General features: G+C 46.7%; 1 protein-coding gene across 1 annotated transcript in view; it reads left to right on the top strand.

The window, feature by feature from the left end:
• The window catches only part of LOC103262274 (polypeptide N-acetylgalactosaminyltransferase 10), a gene marked incomplete at its 3' end in the record, with an annotated part of 201,351 nt that overhangs the window by 129,703 nt on the left and 49,086 nt on the right, over nt 1-22,562 (top strand). The window contains exon 4 of the mRNA XM_021713293.1: nt 12,346-12,512. Coding sequence (XP_021568968.1) covers nt 12,346-12,512 — 167 coding nt within the window. The remainder of the gene's footprint in view (nt 1-12,345; nt 12,513-22,562) is intronic.

The raw sequence follows: 22,562 nt of genomic DNA, 5'->3' as shown, positions 1-22,562 counted from the left end.
TGGTCTCTATGTTGTAAGATTATTATTGTGACAATTAAATGACTTAATGCATATTAAGTGCCTACAGCACTGCCTGGCATATTGGAAATCCTCGACAGATGTTTTCTGTTGTTGTCATTGTCATCTACATTATTTTTAAACAAATGCTTATCAGTATTCCATAGTCTGAATTTTTCACCTTTTATTTAACCTTCTCCTATTCATTGGCATTCTTTCTTTCTGCTCTTTTCACTCTTCCAAACTGTAATCAGCGTACATCCCTACCCATGTCTCTCTGTCCCAAGCCAAACACTTCTAAGCTTTGCCTAGTCAGGGATGGAACCTCATCAGACTGAGCTAAAGGACATTGGATATGCTTGAGTGCGGGACAAAATCTTTCACTACGTCTTAGTTGTGAGATTCTACATTCCACAGAAATCTTTTACTTTATGGTGCCATTTGGGATCAGACATACTGAACCAAGAGGGCCTCAAGATGGATGTAGTATGCTGGAAGTTTCTCAGTGCCCTCGCCATGGCCTCTGCAGGGGCGTCACCCTGCCCAATCTTATCCCCAGAGATGCTTTTCCACGAGTCTCAAGACGCCACTCTGCCTCTGGAAGCCCACAAAGATTTGGAAGCTGTCTTGGGTGGGGGATCAGAGGGAAGACACAAAAGAGACTGTGTATTGTATGCTGTGCTGTGAAAATGAATATGTGTGTGCAGAGAACACGGAGGAAACACATCCTGAGTGCTGAGCAGAGGTCAGCCCTGCGTGTTAGCAGCAAGCAGTACATTGGCAATTGTCAGTTTTCCTTTAAGCCTTCCCAGACCTTTGTGCCTAGCAATAATCACTTTTGAATTTTTCTTTTAATGTCATTTTAAGTAAATGCTATCTGAATTTAAGACCTGGATCCGAGACACTTACCCCTCTGGGCTCTACTTCCCTCATCTAGAAAATGGGATTAGCAATCCAGGGGTCATCTGCCTCCTTAGGGTGTGGTACAGATTAGTGGAGAAAGAAGGAAAAAAGGAAAAGTGCTCTCTAAACCAAACCATGGGACATGATGAGCCATGAGGAGACTGGGGGTATTATTGCCTGAGGTAGCCATGCCCAGCCTCTCTGCAAGAGATCAGTCTCCTTGCTGGAGACCCTGTTCTCTGGGGCTACTTTCTGAGGGCATCTGGACAGAAGGACAGGGCACACCCCACCACCAGTGTCAAGATCCTTTTTTTTTTTTTTTTTTTTTGAGTTGGAGTCTCACTCTGTCACCCAGACAGGAGTCCAGTGGCACACTCCCAGCCACCGCAGCCTCGACCTGCTGGGCTCCTGCGATCCTTCTGCCTCAGCCTTCCAAGTAGCCGGAACTACAGGCGCACGCTACCATGCCCGGCTAATTTTTTATTTATTGTAGAGACGAGGTCTCGCCAAGTTGCCCAGTCTGGTCTTGAACCCGCGGGCTCAGGCGATACACTCGTCTCGGCCTCCCAAAGTGCTGGGATTACAGGCTGAGCCACTGAGCCTGGCCACGAAATCTTAACACTGCCTATAACACATCGTCAGGTCTCACATGGAGTTGCTGAGCTGAGGGCGTCCTGAAGTGGGTGGTGGTCTTCTATCTTTCTGTGCCGTCCCCTGGTCCCCTTTGTCTCTGGGATCTGAGGCGTCAAAGGAGAAGGAGAGAGGGGGCTTTGCATGGGCTCTTCACAGGAAGGCATCTGTGGCCAGTCTGTGGAACAGAGTTCCCTGCTGGACCCTGCAGAGATTGGTTTGAGCATGTCACACAATTTTTTATTTAAACAAAGAGCCTTTACTAAGCTGGAACCAAGCTAATGACTAGTGCTCATGGCAAAAGTCAAGTTGAAGTTTTGTGTTTATTTAGTAAATGAACGAACAGAAGAGAGAGAGAGACCAAAAAATAAAAAGGCAGGCACACGTTCAGGGCTATGATCCAAGCTGAGCCTTTGATTTGAATTCTGAATAATCTTTAATTCCATGATTGAATTAAATTAGAAGTGAATTTAGTCTATTGTGGCTTTGTCTACTTCCCTTAATGCGTGATAGTGTTTGTGTATCTGCAGCAGGCTGTGGGCCCAGCTCTGCGGTTGGAACCAGCCAGGGCTTTCTGCTGAGTGATAGCTAGATTGTATTTCACCCATGGACCCCAGGCAATTTATTACAGCGAACACCCCCGCCCCCAGCCCTGCTTCAATCAAGCAAGCCTCCTGTGAAATTGGATGTAAGGCAGGAACTTTTGCAGAGAACCAGATATTGCCAGTCTCTTTTGGCCACGAAGGACTCAGCCAAGTTCAGGGAAAGGGGTTTTATTTATGAAGGCCAACATAATGAAGGTGGAGAGGGCTCCCAGGAAGACTGGCTCAAATTATCAAAGGGACTAGCGAGGAGGGAAGGGACAGAGGCAGGCTGCACGGGAACTGGATCAAAGCAATCCAGCATGAGGGAAGAGCAAGAGGGCATGAAAGAAGTCAGGAAGGTCCCTAGAGGGAACCAACCTGTCCATGAGAACTGGACTGCCGGGGTCAGGGAGTTCTGTTCATACAGAGCAGGGAGCTCACCGCCAGGACCCTGAGGGCCCCTTCTTGCCAGGACTGCCAGGGTTAAGTTGGGCAAGGGCACATCTGTCCCCACTGCTTCCCTTAGTGCCTTCAGCAGACGTGAAATTTGAAACTCAGAAGAATGTAGACCCTGACCCATTTTTCCTGACATTTCTTTCTGAAAATTATCAGATGTATAGAAACATTGAAAGAACTGTGCAGTGAGCCCCCCTGTCCCCACCATCTAGTTCTGTTATTCCCATTCCTTTGCTTACTTGGTCACACCTCCGCCCAGCCCTCTCTCCATCCGTTAACCCACTAGACTTTTTGATGCATTTCAGAGTAAGTTGCAGAGAGACCCTGGCCCATTCTGACCGTTCAACCATGGACTGCGGTGGCGTACAGAGGAGAGATTTTGTTGTTCACGCATCGTCCTAAGATGTCTCAGATTTCCCCGTAAAACTTCTTGCTGGTTCTTTGGCGCCCCCTCCCATGATGAATTTTATTTCTAGGCTCTCACCTTCCAGCCTCTGCAGGGCCCTGGAGGTAATGAGAGAGAATGAAGCAGCCGAGGAAATGAAGTAGCCGGGGTGGCCTGAAAGGACCTGCCCCATTGAGGAGCACTCACTGTCGTCATCACTGCCTCACGAGACTCTGGGGTCAGTGTTGCCTGAGTTTAAGAAAAGTCAATCTACAATAAATCAAAAAATCAGCCGGGCGTGGTAGTGCATGCCTGTAATTCCGGCTACTTGGAAGGCTGAGGCGGAAGGATCGCCAGAGCCCAGCAGGTCGAGGACTTGCCCACCACTGCAGGTTCTGATGATGGAGAAAGAGCTTTGTGACCCAACTACAACAGGCAGCGTTCGGGTGCTGGGTCCTCCACTGAGAGCCAGTTGAAAAACCAGAGCCTTGGTCCTCAGAACCGGGTTCTGCTAACACCCCAAACAAGTGAAATTCCCCATACGCCCCCAGAAAGGAAAGTGAACCTGACAGACACCCTGCTTTTAGCTTGGTGGGACCCACGTTGCACATCCGACCTTCAGAACTGTAAGAATATACGGGTGTTGTTTAAAATAGTAAGAACATGCTGTGTGTTGTCTAAGCTTCTAGATTCATGTAATTGTTATGGCGGCTATAGAAAACTACACAAAGAACCCTTCCTGATGCCCTGTTTGCAATGTGTGAACATTGTGCGCAAAATTTAAAAAGTGGAAGATTACACACACAACTTTTCATTTTTGACTTTTCTTTTTTTTTTTTTTTGAGTTGGAGTCTCACTCTGTCGCCCAGACTGGAGTGCAGTGGCCACTCCCGGCCACCGCAGCCTCGACCTGCTGGGCTCTGGCGATCCTTCTGCCTCAGCCTTCCAAGTGGCTGGAACTACAAGTGCGCGCTACCACACCCGGCTAATTTTTGATGTATTGTAGAGATGAGGTCTCGCCAATTGCCCAGGCAAGTCTCGAACCTGCAGGCTCAGGCAGTCCACTCACCTCAGCCTCCCAAAGGCTCGAGATTACAGGCTGAGCCACTGAGCCCAGCTCCTTCTCATCTTTTAACCCAGGCAGAGGGTTCTCTGCTTTTAAAACCTCCTGTGATTTCACTGGACCCGCCTGGATAATCTGGCCCCTTCACCCCATCTCAAGGTCCTTAACCTCCATCATGTCTGCAAAGTCCCTTTTGCTGTGGAAGGTAAACGTGTTCACAGGTTCTGGGGACTGAGGCTTGGCCATCTTAAGGGGCTGCTGCTCTGCCTGCCGCATCTGGCTTCTGGCTGGAAATACGAAGCAAGCAGTTGTTCCTTCTGAGCCCACCCAGTCCTCAGGCGTCCCTGGACCTGGGAAAATCCTCTCCTCCCATAGCGACCATGTCTAGCCAGAAAGCCCCATGTTGGCGCCAGGCCTGAGACGCCCCCTCCTGCCTGGACCCCGCCTTCCAGCAAAGACAAGAGCATTTCCTGCAGGCAAGTCGCTCTGCCCTGCACCTGTGAAGCAGAGGAGACGCTAGAGAAAGGAACATGCTTGTGATATAGAAAGGCTGTAGTGGAACTCTGGAATCATTCATTCATTCTGCAAATATTTATTGGTTACAGGCTGCATGCCTGGTACTATGCTTGGCTAAACATAGAAGTCATCCTCAGGGAACTTACATTCTAGGGAGGAAGCCATGAGTAAACACCCAGATTGACTATGTAGTTATAAAGTGCCATGAAAAAAAATAGGGTGCTATGAGATAGAACAAATGTCAGCAAACGTTTTCTGTTAAGGGTCAGAGAATAAATGTTACAGACTTTGAGGGCCATAGGGGTCCCTGTTGCTTACTCTTCTTTGTGTTTTATTCTGTTTGTACGGCTCTTAAAAAATCTAAAAGTCAGCCTGGTGTGGTGGTGTGCACCTGTAGTCCCAGCTATTCAGTAGGCTAAGGCAGGAGGATTGCTTGAGCCCAGGAGTTAGAGGCTGCAGTGAGCTATGACTGTGCCACTGCGCTCCAGTGGGCAGCAGATCTTTACTGAAACAGACAAAAAAACTAAAAGTCATTTTAGTTTGAGGATCACACAAAAACAGGTACCAGATTTGGCCAATCCTTGAGATGGCATGTCAGGATGGACCTACTTACAACAGGAGAAGTAGGGACCAGGGAGGACTTCTCTGAGGATGCAACCTCCAAGCTGGGATGGGGAGGTATGAGAAGACACCAACCAGGCAGTCAGGTGACATGTGTGAGGGAGAGTGGGGGTGGGGAACGCAGAGGGACCCAGCTCACATCTGAAAGGACCAAGAGGGAGCACCATTGTTTAGTGTGTCTCGTTCCCAGGCAGGTCCCTTCACCTCTCTGTGCATCCTTCAGTTTCCCTTCTCCCTCACAGGATTGTCTTGAGTGGGACCTGAGATTCGGTCTACCAGAATCCAGGTGTGGGAGGCAGAACGATGGTCCCTCCTCTCAAGATGTTCAAGCCTCATTGCCCAGGGCAGGACTGTGTCACACTATGGAGTTCTGTGACCCTGGGTATTCCACTGTCACCTGGGCAGGCTGCCTCCTCTGCCTGGAGTCTCAGTGCCTTCCATGAAATGGGGATGGATGTTCTGCCTTGCTGCTCCTTGGCTGTGGTGTGACAAGACTGTAGTTGATGCTGGAATCATCCATTCATTCAGCAATTTTCTTTTTCTGAGTTGGAGTCTCACTACGTCACTGAGGCTGGAGTGCAGTGGCATGCTCACCATCACCCCAGTGTTGACCCGCTGGCCTCCAGTGATCCTTCTGCCTCAACCTTCTAAGTAGCCAGAACTACAGGCGTGCACTCCCATACCCTGCTAATTTTATTTTATTTTATTTTATTGTAGGAATGAGGTCTCACCCTGTTGCCCAGGCTGGTCTCGAACCCACGGGCTCAGGTAATCCTCTCGCCTCAGTCTCCCAAAGTGCTGGGATTACAGGCTTGAGCCACCATGCCTGGCCTCATTCAGCAAATATTTATTGGTTATGGACTGCATGTTGGGCACTGCACTGGGCTAAACATAGGAATCTGCTTCATCCTGGTGAAAATGTGGATGTGAAAGTGACCTGTGGGTGTCAGCCTGGTATTGCGAGGGTAGGATCTGGGGTGGGCAGGCTTTGAGCCCATCTGCTTCTAGTTGTGAGCCTGAACACATTTCTACAGGTTCGCTGCTCGGGTGCAGTGAGTGCAGCATGGGAGAGTGGCAGTGCTTTCCACGGACAGATCTGTCAGTGTTGGAGTAAGTTGAATAAGGCGGCCTCTACCTGGATTTCCTCTTCAGCCAGTGCACCGCCCGCGCCCCCACTGCCCCACCCCGCCACTGGCTGCCCCTGTCTTGCTCACCATGGTGTCCCCTCCTAATGACTGGTTGATGCTTGAAGTAAAGACTAGACCCCTTGTCTCAATCTAGGACAATTTAGAAAGGGTGTCTCAGCTACAGAGCTTCTAGGAAAATGGCCTGAGGCCTCAAATGCGGCCACATGGGGTCAGCTTCTTTCTCACTTGGCTGCCTGTGCTACCTCCTTACAAATGTGTCTCCCCAGAGCACTCCCCAAGAAGCCATCGAAGCACAGCTTTTCACCTTGGACTCGGATCTCTATCAGTGGGAATGCGAATATTTTAGGGTAGTGATTCTCAAACTTGAGTGGGCGTCAGAAGCAACTGGAAGACTTGTTAAACTAAAAGTTTCCGGCCCCACACTAAGAGTTTCTGATTCTAGCAGTCTGAGGTGGACCAGAGAATTTGCATTTCTCGGAAGCTCTCAGGTGAGGCTGAGGCTGCTGATCTAGGCAAGACCAAACTTCCAGAATCATTGTCTTAGAGATGCAGTAAGTTGCCACCTTCTTCTCATCCCTCATCCCACCTGAAGCTAAATAATAAAACGTGTTATCAAGCAAATAAATAAGCTTTTGTATCTGCAAAATTGTCTTGGTGTGACCAAACAGACTTGCTTATTATTCCCTGAATTGAACTTATCCACTTCTTAAAAAAAAAAAAAAAAAATCCCAGAAACTGTAGGCCTCTTATGGAGTGATGTCCAGGATAAGTGAAGAAAGCAAGGTAAAGAAAAGTGTACATTCATTCAAAAAAAGATTGAGGGGACAGCCATTTTCATATAAGTTGTTTATGCTAAAGAAAGAAAGAAAATAGTGCAAGAAAATAAACCAAAACATAAAGTGGATTTCTAGAAGAAAGGACAAAACAAGAGGGAAGAAATAAGGATAAAAGCCAGACGTCTTTGAATTATCTTGTTTTTAGATTTGGCTTTGGAACCATGTAAATACTGAACAAAATTATCAAAACCAGATTAAGTCAAAAGTAAAAGTAAAAAGCAATCCTCCAAAATAAAAAGCTAAATGAAATAAATGAGCCCAACTATGGAGTTGGTGGCCTCACCTTGCAGAGAGGAATTATTTCAAGTGGCTTCAAAACATAAAAAGGTGCATTCCTAATGAAATATGTTCTAGAATCAAAAATAACTTTTCCGTAATTATATTGTTAGCAAAGATATTCTGAAACTATCATATATTATAGGAAAAAGCAAATAAGTAACTATGTTAACATCATGAACTTATATGTTTAGCAAAAGAAATACAATCATTCTTTTTCTAAACATATAAGTTCATGATGTTAACATAGTTACTTAAAACAAGGACATCACAGGAAAACTATAGACCAGTGTCCTTTATGATTATAGATGCAAAAATTCTCAACAAAATACTAACAAGCCAAATTCAGCAAGATAGAAGAAAGTTCATATACCATGGCTAAGCAGGATATCTTAGGAATGCTAGGTTGGTTCAGCATATGAAAAATCAAGCGATGTAATCACCATATTAATAGAATAAAAGACAAAACTTACATGAACATCTCAGTAAATATTTTTTAAATGACAAAATTCAACACTGTTTTTTCAGGATTTAAAACACTCAACAAACTAGACATAGAAGGGATCTTCAACCTGACAAAAGGTATCTATGAAAAACCCACACTAGCCAGGCTCAGTGGCTCAGCCTGTAATCCCACGCTTTGGGAGGCTGAGGTGAGTGAATTGCCTTAGCCTGCAGCAACTTGGCGAGACCTCATTTCTGCAATAAATAAATTAAAAAAAATTAGCCGGGCATGGTAGCGCACACCTGTAGTTCCAGCTACTTGGAAGGCTGAGGCGGAAGGATCGCCGGAACCCAGCAGGTCAAGGCTGCAGTGGCCGGGAGCATGCCACTGCACTCCAGTCTGGGCAACAGAGACTCCAACTCAAAAAAAAAGAAAGAAAGAAAAAGAAAAACTCACACTAACATTTTACTTAATGGTGAGAGACTGAAAGCTTTTCCCCTAAGATCAGTGAGAAGACAAGGATGTCTGCTTTTGCCACTTCTATTCCACATTATACTAGGCTTCTAACCAAGACAGTTATACAAGAAAAAGAAACAAATGGCATCTAGATTGGAAAGGAAGAAGTAAACTTATTCTCTTTTTGTGGATGACATTACCTTGCACATAGAAATTTCTAAGGAATCTACACAAAAATTATTAGAACTAATAAACATGCTTGGTAACATTACAGGATACAAGATCAGTATAGAAAAACTGAGTTTATTTTTATATATTGACTAGACATTTCTCCAAAGATGATATATAAATGACTAATAAACATATAAAAAACACTCAGCATTTTTAGGCATTAGGGAAATCAAACCATAAGGAGATACCACTTCACACCCATTAGGACGGTTGTCATCAGAAAGATGGACAATAACAAGCATTGGTGAGGATGTGGGGACATTGGAGCTCTCAGACATTGTTGGTGGGAATGTGAAATGGTACTACCACTTTGGAAAACAGTTGGACACGTCCTTAAAATTTTAAACATTCCAGCCTGAGCAACATAACGACATCTCATCTCTACAAAAAGTCAAAAAATTAGCCGATATGGCATGCACCTGTAGTTCAGCTACTCAGGAGGCTGAAGTGAAAAGACTGCCTGAGCCCAGGAGGTTGAGGCTGCAGTGAGTACGATCATGTCACACTGTGTACTCCAGCCTGGGTGACAGACTGAGACCCTGATTCCAAAAACAAAATTAAACATGGAGCTGCCTTATTATGCCCAGCAGTTCCACTCTCTACCATAGACCTCAGAGAACTGAAAACAGTGCTACATAAAAACGTGCACATGAATGTAGCAGTATTATGCATAATAGCCAAAAAATAGAAACAACCCAAACATCTATTAATCGATAAATGAATAAATAAAATGTGATAAATCCCTACAATGGAATATTATTCAGCCATGAAAAAGAATGAAGCAGTAATGCCTGCTACAACATGGATGAACTTTGAAAATAGTATACTAAGTGTGGCCAAACACAAAAGGCTCAAAGATGAATTCGTTTATATAGTTTTTCCAATAGGAAAATCCATAAACACAGAAAGCAGGTTAGCATTGATAGCAGCTGGCTGGGAGGAGAGAAAAATGGGAGACTGGTTGCTAACGGACACAGGGCTCCTTTAGGGATGATGGAAATGTTCTGGAATTAGGTGGTGGCGATGTTGCACAACTTTGTGACCATATTAAAAACAACTGAATTCTGTACTTTAAAGGGGTAACTTTTATGGTATGTGAATTATATTTCAGTTAAAATTGAGATATTATATAAAGCTAGAGTTCAGTAAAACTTTCATTTTATATGTTAAATATAAAATTTCTGCTCAAACTCTATGTGTCTTCTAAAATATATTTCTAGTTCTAACCACTGGAAAGGAATAGAAATCGACACCTACTCAGTAGTAATGAATGTCCTTGGTACCACTTTGCAGCATCTAAATGGCGATGTTGATGACATTAAGGATCCAGGATTTCTTGGCAGAGCAGCTGGTTCCAGGATAGGGCAGGAAATGTGCAAGTTAAGTCTGGAGAGTCTGTATGTATCTTTTATCAGAAAGCAAGGAAGTCTTTAGCACTCTGCGCTGGTGTCCAGAGGATTCCGGAGTCAACCTGACAAGTCTCCTTTTGGCTAAAGATGGGCTTATTTGGGAACCAATAAGAATAATTGCATTGGGATGAAACACATTACTTATGTTAAAATTTATGATCTCATAATAGAAACAAGTAATTGACCATCTTTGGAGGATGCTATTCTAAAGCCTGGTAAATAACTAGGTCAACATATTTTGCCCTCCCTGTACTTCAGGGTAAACAAATAGTTGATGTGGTAACAATTTCTCTATAGAAGTATGAGTATTTCATCTCGTAAACGAAGAAGGAATGATAGAATTAGAACATCAGCATTTTCCAGATGCCTGATGGAATAAAGAATTTCGACATTGATTATCAGTGGCTGCCAGTATCACAAAAGGAAAGACAACCGGACATTTTGTGTCTCCTAGGAGATGCACGCACCACTGCTTGTGCAGAGGTTGTCAGAATATCTTACCGAGGACCAGGTGTGGTGGCTCACCCCTTGTAATCCTAGCATTTTGGGAGGCTGAGGTAGGAGGATTACTTGAAGCCAGAGTTTGAGAACAGCCTAAGCAACAAAGTGAGACCCAGTTTCTACAAATAATAATTTTAAATTTAGCTGGATATAGTGACACATACTAGTCCTAGCTACTCAGGTGACTAAGACAGGAGGATGGCTTGAGCCCAGACAATTGAGGCTATAGTGAGCTATGATCATGCGACTGCACTCCAGCCTGGGTGATAGAGTAAGACTCTATCTCGAAAAAAAGAAAATAAAAGCAATATTGGATTAGGTCAAGACTCTAGCTCTACCTACCAGTCTACAGGAACTAAAAGGGGGCAGGCAGAGGAACATGTTAACAGATACCACAGAGATGCAAGCAGCAAGATGTCGACTGTGGGAAACCCTACAGGAGAGATGGTCCAGTTTCCTCAACAAACAAATGGCAAGGGGGAAAAAACAGCTTATGAATAAACAAGATTTAGGAGATAACAGTGCTATCTGCAGCAGGTGGACCTTGTTTGCTCCTGATTTAAATAAGCCAACTGTAAAAAGGTATAAAACTGGGGACATGTGAACACCAACTGGATGTGTGATGACACTAAAGAACGAGATGTCTTTAGGTGTTATGGTATTGAAGCCCACAGGGGGCAGGGCCTTCCACCCCTAAGCACACCATGGGACTGGTGGGGAGCAGAGCCCAGAGAGGGATGGAGAAGGGGCTGAGCTAGGGAAGCCTAGGTTATGCTTCCAAACTCATGGATGAATCATTTCTCCCCCACTGGAGAGGAGTGTGAAGAGTGGTGGATAATAGGGAAAAAATGGGCTAACTCTTCACACACACAACACAGAACCCTTCTGTAACCAAATGGGAGCGAGGAGTGCAGTTCTGCGGGTGCCCTGTGATTCAGTTCCTCCAGGAGTTGAAGTCACATCCCGCAGTGAGGGACTCAGTCCCACAAGATTCCCCCACTTCTGGTGGCAATTACAAGCCAGGTCCTGGTAATTCTGACCGACTGGCTATCACTTGGTGTTTCCCATAACCCCCTCCTTGGGTTAGGTGATCTGCCAGAGTGGCTCACAGGACTTGTGGAACACGCATACTGGTTTATGACGGAGGCAATTTCAAAGGACACAAGTGAACAGCCAGTTGAAGAGCCACCTAGGGCAAGGAGTGTGGGGAGGAGCTTTCTGCGGTTTTCTGGAGGCTTCGTCGCATAGGCGTGATCAGTTATTACTCAGTCTCCTGGTCCTTTCCCATTCCTGAAGGAAGGAGTGGATTAGAAGGATTAGAAGTTTCCAAGCTTCTAATTGTGGCATGGTCTTTCTGGTGACCAGCCCCTCCTCCTGGAGCCCACCAAGAGAAACTGCATTAGAGCAGAAGACGGCCTTATCACCCAGCAAATTCCAGGGGACTTAGGAGCTCAAAGACCAAATATTAGAACATAAGATTTTCCTAGCACCCCTGTAGCTCAGGAAATTGCAAGGGTTTTAGAAGCTGTGTACCAGGAACCAGGGACAAAGACCAAAATACGTATTTCTTATTATAAATCACAGTCACACAGCTGGGAGAGAAGCCAGCATGCTACCAAAGGGCTGTCCTGCACATCAAACCTGTGACCGTCTGAAGCCAGGGTTCTTTTGTACACAGTATCCCTGGGTGCTGTGTGTGCAGGGACTGGAGGCAGGGCTCCGAGGTGCCAAGCAGAAGAAAGTCCTGAGTGACCGAGGTCTCCCTGGCTTCTGTTCGTGCCCTAGAGGCTGTGGAAGAAGTGGGGTTTGCCATCAGCCACCCTGTGCTGGGCAGTCTTGGCCACGCACGCTGACGCTGTGCTCTCACCCTCCCCGCGTTTCCCTCCAGCTGCAACAGCAAGCGCTACCTGGAGACCCTTCCCAACACAAGCGTCATCATCCCCTTCCACAACGAGGGCTGGTCCTCGCTGCTCCGCACCGTCCACAGTGTGCTCAGCCGCTCACCCCCGGAGCTGGTCGCCGAGATCGTGCTGGTCGACGACTTCAGTGATCGAGGTAGGACCTGACCCAACCCTCCTCCTGCCCCCTGTGTGCTGGCCAGTGACTCGCCAAGAGGTAGCAGGTGTCCCTTCTGCATCAACATCTGGGCCAGCGTGCAGTCCTGCTCATGAAACTGTGACTGTACAAAGCCAGGGGTCTTTTGTACACAGCATCTTTGGGTGCTGTGTATGCTGGGACTGAAGGCAAGGGTCCGAGGTGCCAAGCAGAAGAAAGTCCTGAGTGCTGAGGGCTACAGCCTCACACGGTGCACACATGCTCTCATTTAATCCTCACAACCTGGTATTTAGCTTCTGTCTTTAACCCCTTTGTATCAGCCTTTGTATCACAGAGAACAGAAAACTTGATAAACAAGGCTCAAATGAGTGAAAGATTCATTCACTTGTCTAGCTAAATATCTTTTTATTGTTCTTATTATTTTTAGAATGGGGATCTCGCTCTGTTGCCCAGGCTGGAGTGCAGTGGTATGATCACAGCTTACTGCCACTTCAAACTCCTGGACTCAAGCCATCCTCCCGCCTCAGCTTGCCAAGTAGCTGGGACTATAGGCATGCACCACCACACTTGGCTAATTATTTTTGTTTTTTAGAGATGGGGTATCCAGGCTGTTCTTGAACTCCTGGTCTCAGGCAATCTTCCCACCTCAACCTCCCCCAAAGTGCTGGGATTACAGGTATGAGCCACCGTGCCCAGCCTGTTTATTTACTATATAACAAGAGAACCAGGACTGGCACAACTGTCTGTCAACGAGGGCCTGTCATCCAAGCACCAGGCTTTTTCCCTCTTCCTGCTTCTTCAGCCTCATGGTCACAAAACAGTACCTCTGGAAAGCCTGCTTTTCGGGCAGGGAAAAGTGGGTAGGTCAAAGGGCATAGAGCCTCCACCTGCTGAGGCCTTGCCTTCTTATTCGGGACAGTCTCCCGGAGACTCTCAGCCCAGAGTCCTGACATCCAGGTACCTCAGTCTGCAAGGGAGGCTGAGAATGTAAGTGTGGGATTGTGGCCTCTTTAGCAGAAATGGACTAGAGGTATTGAGTGAGCCCATCTGGGATTATAGTAATTATCTGCTGACTCCCCGTTTTACAGATGAGAAAACTCAGGAGGTTAAGTGACTCGCCCTTGGTCACATAGCTCTCATAGTAACGTGGTGACTGGACCTTGTGTGTCTGGCCCCAACCATGTGATCTTAATGACATGTACAGCCTCTTAGCTGTATCTCACCCTGTGGAGTAACTCTCCATTTGGGGTTTAAGAGATGCAGAGATACAGCCAACAGTGAAATCCTGGAAGAAATTGCCCTCCAGTCGATGGCCTCAAGCTCGTTCTTTGCTTCAAAGCTTTCAGCAGTTGCAGTGAAATCCAGAGATGCCTTCTCCTGATTGCCGAGGCACTAACAAGCTATGGAGAGTGTGGCAAATGCTCTCCAGGGTAATTGCAGCTTGCACACTCGGGAACAGCTTACCTGCCCCGGCCTGTCTCGCGCCACGCTTTCAATTACATACCTTGAGTGCAGAAGCCTCAGCGTGCATGTGTGTGTGGACACGTGACTCAGTTTTTACTGAGCCCTGGATGTGCCCCTTCTCGTAACTCCCTTTATGTTTTCTTCCTGCTTCCCTTTATCACTTACCACAGGTGGAATTAAAATGTTTATTTAGCGAACATTGGCTTGTGGCATGTCTCCCCCACGGGACTGGCCATTCTGAGTGCAGGGACCACACCGTTGGTCTTGTTCATCACTGATCCTTAGGTGTGCAGCAGGTGCCTAATACATGCTTGATGAACGATCACAGCTTGGTTCTTCTGTACCCTTAGCCCTTCCACCCTGCTGACCGTAGCCTCGCGCACTTTGCATCCACAAAGCAAGGCCCCTGGGCCCACTGATGGCAGGGATGCCTTCCTCGTCCCGTGGCCCTGCCGTGCACGAGATCTGTAACCGTGACCCAGTCACTCAACCTCACTGCCCTGCAGTTCCCTAATCTGTAAAATGGGATCACAGCAATACTTCCTAGGTGACTGTGACTAACTAGTTAATGGATGTGAAGTGCCCAGCGCAGAGCAAACATTACAAACAGGCATGTAAGCTTGGTAGTGTTTCTGTTACGAATGGTATTCATGGCAGGTTTGCAGCAGGGGAGTTGGGGACGAATGTGCAGAGGTGTGTTCACAGGAAGGAGCGCAGGGACAGGTATATCTCCCCTTTTTTTGTGGGGGAGGTTTTGCAGATGTGAAACACAGGACGCATATTTCACCTGCTGCCTAATTGTCTCCCTGTCCCTTTGTCCTTCTCTTTTAATAATAGTAGCCCCAGCCGGGCTCGGTGGCTCAGCCTATAATCCTGCACTTTGGGAGGCTGAGGTGAGTGAATTGCCTGAGCCCGCGGGTTCGAGACCCGCCTGGGCAACTTGGCGAGACCTCATCTCTACGATATATCAAAAAAATTAGCCGGGCGTGGTAGCGCGCACCTATAGTTCCAGCTACTTGGAAGGCTGAGGCAGAGGGATCCCCGGAGCCCAGCAGGTCGAGGCTGCAATGGCCGGGAGCGGCCACTGCACTCCAGTCTGGGTGACAGAGTGAGACTCCAAACCCCCCCCAAAATAATAATAATAATAGTAGCCCCATCTTGGGGAGAATTTCAGTCTGCCAGGCCCATGTGTTTACTCACTTATTCTTGACCACAGGCTCCGAGAGAAGCCTTGGGATCCCTGGCCTCAGATGAGGAACCCAGGCTAAGTGGTTTGCCTGACTCTCACAGCCTGAGTGCCACCCCGAGCCCTGGGGCCTCCATGCCAGGCCCTGGGCCCCACTCTGCCTCTTCTCTCTCTCTCCTGCTTTCCGTCTCCTGGTTTCCTCTCCTAACCTCATCCTTCTCTCTGTGTGGGCCCAGCAGTAAAAAAGAAAACAAAAATGAGCGATTATTCAAGTGATGCATGGCATTCCTGCGGCATAAACAGCCTCTGCCACTTAGGGACAAGCACCCGAGCCTTCCCTCGGATGTGGGCTGCAGGTCCCAGCAGGCCCCCTGCTGCACTCCTTCTCAGGGCCTTAAGCAGCAGTGAGGACTGCACTTACTCTCTGGCTCCACAAAGTACTGCCACAGCAGGGCAGAGCCTCCTGTGCCCTTCCTCTGCCTGGACACCCTCTTCCCAGCTATTCACACAGATGCTCCTCCCGTACATCTCCAGTTAGCCACCCGTCCCCATTCACCATACCCCATATGCGGTTACACACTGGTTTGAGGAGCTGTTGGCTTGCTGTCAGTCTCCCCCACTAGGCCACGTGGGAGATGTGTCAGTGTTTGTGAATTGAGTGCAGTGTGTGAGGAGGGAAGGGAAATGGATGGCCGTGACCTCCGCACATGCAGAAAACCATCTTGAGCCACAGGGTCATCTGTCGCCAGCAAGGCAGGTGTGGTGAGCCAGGTATGAAAGGTCTTTGGTCATTCAGCAGCTCCTACCGTTACTGGCGCTGGCCCATGTCTTTGCATTTTGGGACTCAGGTCCCTGTAACCTGTTTTTCTGAAGCATCAGCTGGCCCTGGGATTGGACTCACAACACTTGGCAGGATCCTGCTCATAGGGCATCAGTCTTCCAGACACAGATCAACCAAGTATCAGCCAGATTAGAAACAGGTATCTAGCTGGGTGCAGTGGCTCACGCCTGTATTCCCAGCACTTTGGAAGCCCAAGGTGGGAGGATTGCTTGAGGTCAGGAGTTCGAGACCAGCCTGAGCAACATAGCAAGACCCCATCTCTACAAAAAAAGAAAAAAAGGAAAAGAATAGAAAAGAAAAGAAATAAGAATCTTTCCTTGTCTGGTTAGAAAAGATTTCTGAGATTTTCTAAGCCAGTGGCTTTGACCCTGCTCCTCAGAGCAGTGGAGGCTCTGGGGGTGTCCAGGAACCCTGTGAGGGGTAGGGAGTATCTAGCAGGCACAGGTGGGGTTCAGGTGCCTGTACTGGCATGACCTGTGTCTGCCTTATAGAAAAGTATTCATGAGGAGGAGTTGCATAGCTAAGACAAAGCGGGAAACCCACAGATATAACTCAACCTGCTCATTTTACGGATGGGAAACTTGAGGCCTGGAGCAGTGGGCAGAGTTAACTAAGAACACACAGCTAGCTGGTTGCAGAGAAGGGACCAAAACGCTATGTTCGGGCCCTAGTGCAGCCTTGTCCCTCCTCACCTTGGCTGGTAAAGTGACACATCTGCAGAAGTACGTCACTTCTTTCTATTCCCAAGGGCACTTCTCCATAAATTACTTTCCCATGATATTAAAGAGCAAAATTCTTGCAAAAGGAAAAAAGAGTTCATTATCAAACACAGCCAGTCCTGAACTGTAATGGCTTACACCTTTAATATTTCAGTTTCCTCAGTATTGTACTCAGTGGCAAGGATAACAATATAACCCTCCCCAAATAAGAAAACAGTCTTGACAAAGAAAAGACATATTAGCTGGGCATGGTGGTACGCACCTGTGGTCCCAGCTACTCAGGAGGCTGAGGCCAGAGTTCAGGGCTGCCGTGAGCTATGATCGCACCACTGCACTTCAGCCCAGGTGACAGAATGAGACCCCATCTTTAAAAAAAAGAGAGAAAAGGTACATTTCATAAGAATGATGTTCTCCAAGTGCATCTGGTTTTCCAGAGAGCAAAAATATTAATCCAGTACGGTGCCATCTCCAACTCCTAAAAAGACAGAAAAATAACAGAGGGCTGTCTCGTGTCACAGATGAGCATGAGAACTGAGACCCCTGACTGCTGCCCCCTTTTCTCAGCGAGTCAGGCTCTGAGCCCAGAGAACTCTTACCTCAAGCCCCCTGGGTCCTGCACCCGAGCTGTTGCATTTTGCCATCTGCATTTTTCAGAAAAGCAATCATCACTCTTATTTCAAGAAGAAACTCTCAAGGTGGCTTTGGAAGAAAACTTACTCAGCAGTGATTGTTTTAAAAATGAGATTTGGGAGAAACAATTTCAGAATTATGGAGAGGCCTGTCTAAAGTATGGCGAATATGGGCCATCCTGAAAGATGAATTTCTCGGGGCCACGTGAGCACAGGCAGTTCTGAGCTGGAATTCATTGATGCTAACTACAAGCTAGATTGGCGCTGCCTGGCAGACAGCGTTTTCTTCTGAAATGAGTCTCCTCCAGAATCCTCAGGGCAACTAATTGTCATTCGGGTAAGGGTTGAGACTGGGAAAGAGATGCAAGTGGAGCCAATGAATTCTTGAAATAAGACCCAGAGCTTTGTGCAGGCCACATCCGGGACTGGCATGGAGGCTGACACGGGAGTAATCCCTGCCCTGCCTGCAAATAGAGCACAGCGGTCTTCCAGGGACCTCAAGAAGCTCTTCAAATGTGGGAGCTTTGCTGAAGGATTAGGGGGACATGAAGGTGTGTTTGCACGTGTGGCAGAGAGGGCGGGGCTGGAGGCTGGCAGACATGCCCCTGGGTTTCACTGCCCTGCCTGGTAGCATGAAAAAATGAGGAAAACAAGAGTGATCTTGGTTCATTTGTTTTTTTCATTCCTCTTTCTTTTCCGTTCCACTTTCGAACAGTGTTACGTTTCAGATCAATGGGATATGTAATCATGGAAAGGGCAACTGTCTTTGTGGGCCTCCTGAAATGTTGAGGTGCAGAAGTGACAGGCTGTGGTATGGTCTCATGGGCAGATTTTCCTCCAACTCAACCCCATCGACAAACAAGCAAACTCAAAAATGTATACAGGGAATGGTTCCTGACAGAAGTTGTTGTTATTATTATTATTATTATTATTATTATTATTTTACTTTATTTTTTTTTTAGAGACAGGGTCTCTCTCTGTTGCCCAGGCTGGAATGCAGTGGCCTGATCATAGCTCACTGCAGCCTCAACCTTATGGGCTCAAGCAAGCCTCTTGCCTCAGTCTCCTGAGTAGCTGGGACTACAGACCTATGCCAACACCCTCAGCTGAGTTTTTTATTTTTTGTAGAGACAAGGTTTTCACTGTGTTGCCCAGGCTGGTCTCAAACTTCTGGCCTCAAGCGATGCTCTTGCCTCAGCCTCCCAAAGTGCTGGGATTACAAGCATCAGCCACCACACCTGACCTGGAAGTTCTCAGGCAGGTGTTTGCAGAGCTGTTAGGAGGTTGTTGGCAGTGACTGGTGCTGGAAGGCATATGGGCACTGCCGGACATGGTAGTGAGCTAACCTCACCAGTGAAACTGGGGTCCGAAGTCCTCTTCCCAGGAGGGCGTATTAACCCTGGCCTGGTCTCTCATGTCATGCCCAGTCATGGAAACACATCTCAGAAGTCCATTTGTCCCCATTCCACTTTGCATTCCACGTGCCACTCTTGGCACTGCCTGGTGAGTGTCTGTTCTGGTTTCTTCTCGCAGCAGCCTTAGTTTGCTTCTGATAACTAGCTCAGCTGTTGGGGTAGCCATTTCCCACTTTTTTGCTTGGATTCTTCCACCTCTTTTAGTTTGCACTGCTTATTTTGTTTTTCTCTACATCTTTCCCAGTTTAAAAAAATCATTGATACTTGCATGTTCCATAGTATTCATGACATGGCTTTGCCAGACGCTGTCTAAGTGCTGGGACACAATGGGAATAAAATAGGGGAGACGAGATGAGGGGCAATGGCGATGCTGGTGAGTGTGTGCTGCCTGGGAGACTCTAGCATTCGCGCACAGAGGACAGCAGGAAGACTCCCAGAGAAAATTCCAGCAATCTCAGTCCAGTGAACAAGCAGCTGTTGCCCCTCAGGATAGGGAAGAGAGAGTGTATCCGGCAGATAGAACAGCATGAGCTGGGACAGTACAAAAGAGCCATCCGTGACTGTCACCTGAAGGCAGTTCCTGTTAACACTTAGGCTTTTTTTCCCCAGTGGGTTTTTTTTTAATATAATTTATTTTTTAGAGTAGTTTAGGCTCACAGCAAAATTAAGTTGAAAGGACAGAGAGGTCTAAGGCCAGACCACCTTGAACATGAGCTCGACTGAGAGTACAAAGTTCCCATGATAAGAAGCCCATACCAGAGTGGTACGTTTGTTATAATAGATGAACCTATATTAATGTATCACTTTCTCCTAAAATCCTTCATTACATGAGGGTTCGCTCTTGGTGTTGTACATCCGATGGGCTTGGACGGATGTGTAATGACCTGTGTCCTCCATTGTGGTATCACACAGAGTACTTTCACTGCCCTAAAACCCTCCTTCCCTGACCCCTGGCAGTCACCTATCTTTTTACTAGTAATCTCTGTAGTTTTGCCTTTTCCAGAATGTCATGTAGTTGGAATCAGTATATAGTCTTTTCAGATTGGTTTCTGTCACTCACGAATATGCATCTAAGGTTCTTCCCAGTCTTTTTATTTTTATTTTTATTTTTTTTGAGTTGGAGTCTCACTCCGTTGCCCAGGCTGGAGTGTAGTGGCACATTCACAGTCACCCCAGTGTCAACCTGCTGGGCTCTAGCAGTCCTTCTGCCTCAGCCTTTCAAGTAGCTGTAACTACAGGCACTCGCTACCATGCCCAGCTAATTTTTTTTTTTAATTTACTGTAGAGATGAGATCTCACCATGCCACCTAGGCTGGTCTCAAACCCACAGGCTCAGGCAGTCCTTTCACCTCGGCCTCCCAAAATGCATTGGGCACTCCCAAAGTGGAGCTACAGGAGCATGCTACCATGCCTGCTAGTTTCTAATTTATTGTAGAGATGAAGTCTTGCCAAGTTGCCCCGGGCTGGTCTCGAACCCATGGGCTCAGGCAATCCACTTGCCTTAGCCTCCCAAAGTGCTGGGATTACAGACTAGGTGACCAAGCCCGGCCTAATTTTTTTATTTTAAAGATGTGGAATACAATTCAGGGTTAGGTATACAAATGTTCATTATGCAGGTACCCTTGTTGATTCCCCTTTTTATAGCCTGATAGTTTATCTCTTTTTAACCCTGAATAATGTTCCATTGTCTGGATGTATCACAGTTTATCTGTTCATTCACCTACTGAAGGACATCTTGGTTGCTTCCAAGTTTTGGCAAATATTAATAAAGCTACTGTAAACATTCATGTGCAAGTTTTTGTGTGGACTCAAGTTTTAGGGAAATACCAAGGAGTGCGATTGCTGGATCATATGAAAAGAGAATGTTTAGTTTAGTAAGAAACTGCCAAACTGTCTTCCAAAGTGGCCACCCCATTTTGCCTTCCCACCGGTGATGAATTGGCGTTCCTGTTGCTCCACACTCTCACCAGCATTCAATGGTGTCAGTGCTCCAGACTATGCCCTTTAAATAGGTGTGTAGTGGTAGCTCACTGTGATTTTAATTTGAATTTCCTCATGATGTATGATGTAGAGCACCTTTTCATATGCTTTTTTGCCATTTATCAATTTTCATTTTTCCCAGTGTTTTGTTTTTCATACCTTTCCAATTCCCCTCCAGTCCCACCCCAATTAAGGAGACTATTGTTAACAGTTCAGGTACCTTTCCAGGCCATTCTGCATAATCATTCTAACATGTACACGTAATAACAAGAGCTCATATGTATCGAGCTTTTTACTATGTGCTGAGTGCATCTCTTATTCATCTTGATGCCATTGTGGTTAGTTCTGTCATGCCCAGTGTGAAAACCACTGGCCTCAGTGAGCTCAGACCTCCTTTTTTCTACTTATAAATGTAATATCTTATCCCCATTTTACAGATGAGAAAACGCAGAGAGGCTAAGTATGTTGCTGAAGTGTACTTTGCCCAAAGAGGCAGGGCTTTGACTGATAACCACGTGTTCTGATTCTAGAACCTTTACTCTCCTTATCTCTACCTGCTTTTTTTTCTCCTTTAATGGGATTGTACTGTACACATGATTTTACAACTCTTCTTTATTCTGTTAATATAGCCACCCTTCAGGTGAGTAATATAGAGCTACTCATTTGTTTTTTAAAAGCTAGATAATACTCCACAGTGGAAATCACAATGTGAAATGCAGTCCCTTTTACTGCCCTTTATATAGAAGATATCCAATCATATATAACTTTGTACCCTGGTTTCTTTCATTTAACTTTCTACAGTCCTTTCCCTGTCATTGTGAAATGACTGTTCATCTCTGCTTCTCCAAGTCAGTGGTGAAATAGAGACAGGAGTCAGACAAGACCAGGATGTCAGCTGTATCGTAGAGGCTGATTCAGGGAACATAACTTGGATCTCTTCCTGCCCGTCTCTCCCTGAGCTGATGGGCCCAGAGATAGGCTTGACAGCCGTGGGACCATGGCCTGGCCGTGTCTGTGCCCATGAGCTACATACAAGGAGGACAGAGCAGTGAGGCCATGCAGGCACAGTGACTGTCTGTAGACCCCCAAAGTGAGGCCCAAGTACCCAATGCACAGAGGAGCCATATGCTGGCACAGAACTTTTAGGCACAGCATAAGTTTTACTGGATTTGGCCAAAGCATGAAGGCAGGAGAAGACTCTCAAATCCGACCTACCTTTGACCATACATGGGGGTTTTTACAGGTAAGGTAGGTGTGCAGGAGGTGAGAGCTCTGTGATCAAATTGCTTGCATCCCCCATCCAATTAAACTTTGGGATGCCACCGAGGAGGTCTGTATGACCCAAGGGTCATAGGAAGTCTGCGCAACCTGAGGGTTGTAGGAAGTGTGCATGACCTGAGGGTCATGGGAGTTCTGAGTGACTTGAGGGTTGCAGGAGGTCTGCATGACCTAAACATCAGTGCTTTTTATTTATTTATTTTTTTGAGTTGGAGTCTTACTCTGTCACCCAGGTTGGGGTGCAGTGGCATGCGCACAGCCACCCCAGCGTCGACGCCCTGAGCTGAGGAGATCCTTCTGCCTCAGCCTTCCAAGTAGCTGGAACTACAGGTACATGCTACCACGCCCAGTTAATTTTTGATTTATTTTAGAAATGAGGTCTCATGAAGTTACCCAGGCTGTTCTTGAACCCCGTGATCTCAGGCAATCCCCTCACCTCTGCCTCCCAAAGTGCTGGGATTACAGTCTTGAGCCACTGCGCCTGGCCAACATCATTGCTTTTTTTTTTTTGAGTTGAAGTCTCACTCTGTCACCCAGA

This window comes from Carlito syrichta, unplaced genomic scaffold (assembly GCF_000164805.1).
Source record: "Carlito syrichta isolate Samal-C Ts95f unplaced genomic scaffold, Tarsius_syrichta-2.0.1 Scaffold304419, whole genome shotgun sequence".
NCBI lineage: Eukaryota > Metazoa > Chordata > Mammalia > Primates > Tarsiidae > Carlito > Carlito syrichta.
Note: the sequence above shows the minus strand (reverse complement) of the source record. Positions and strands in the feature narration are given on the sequence as shown.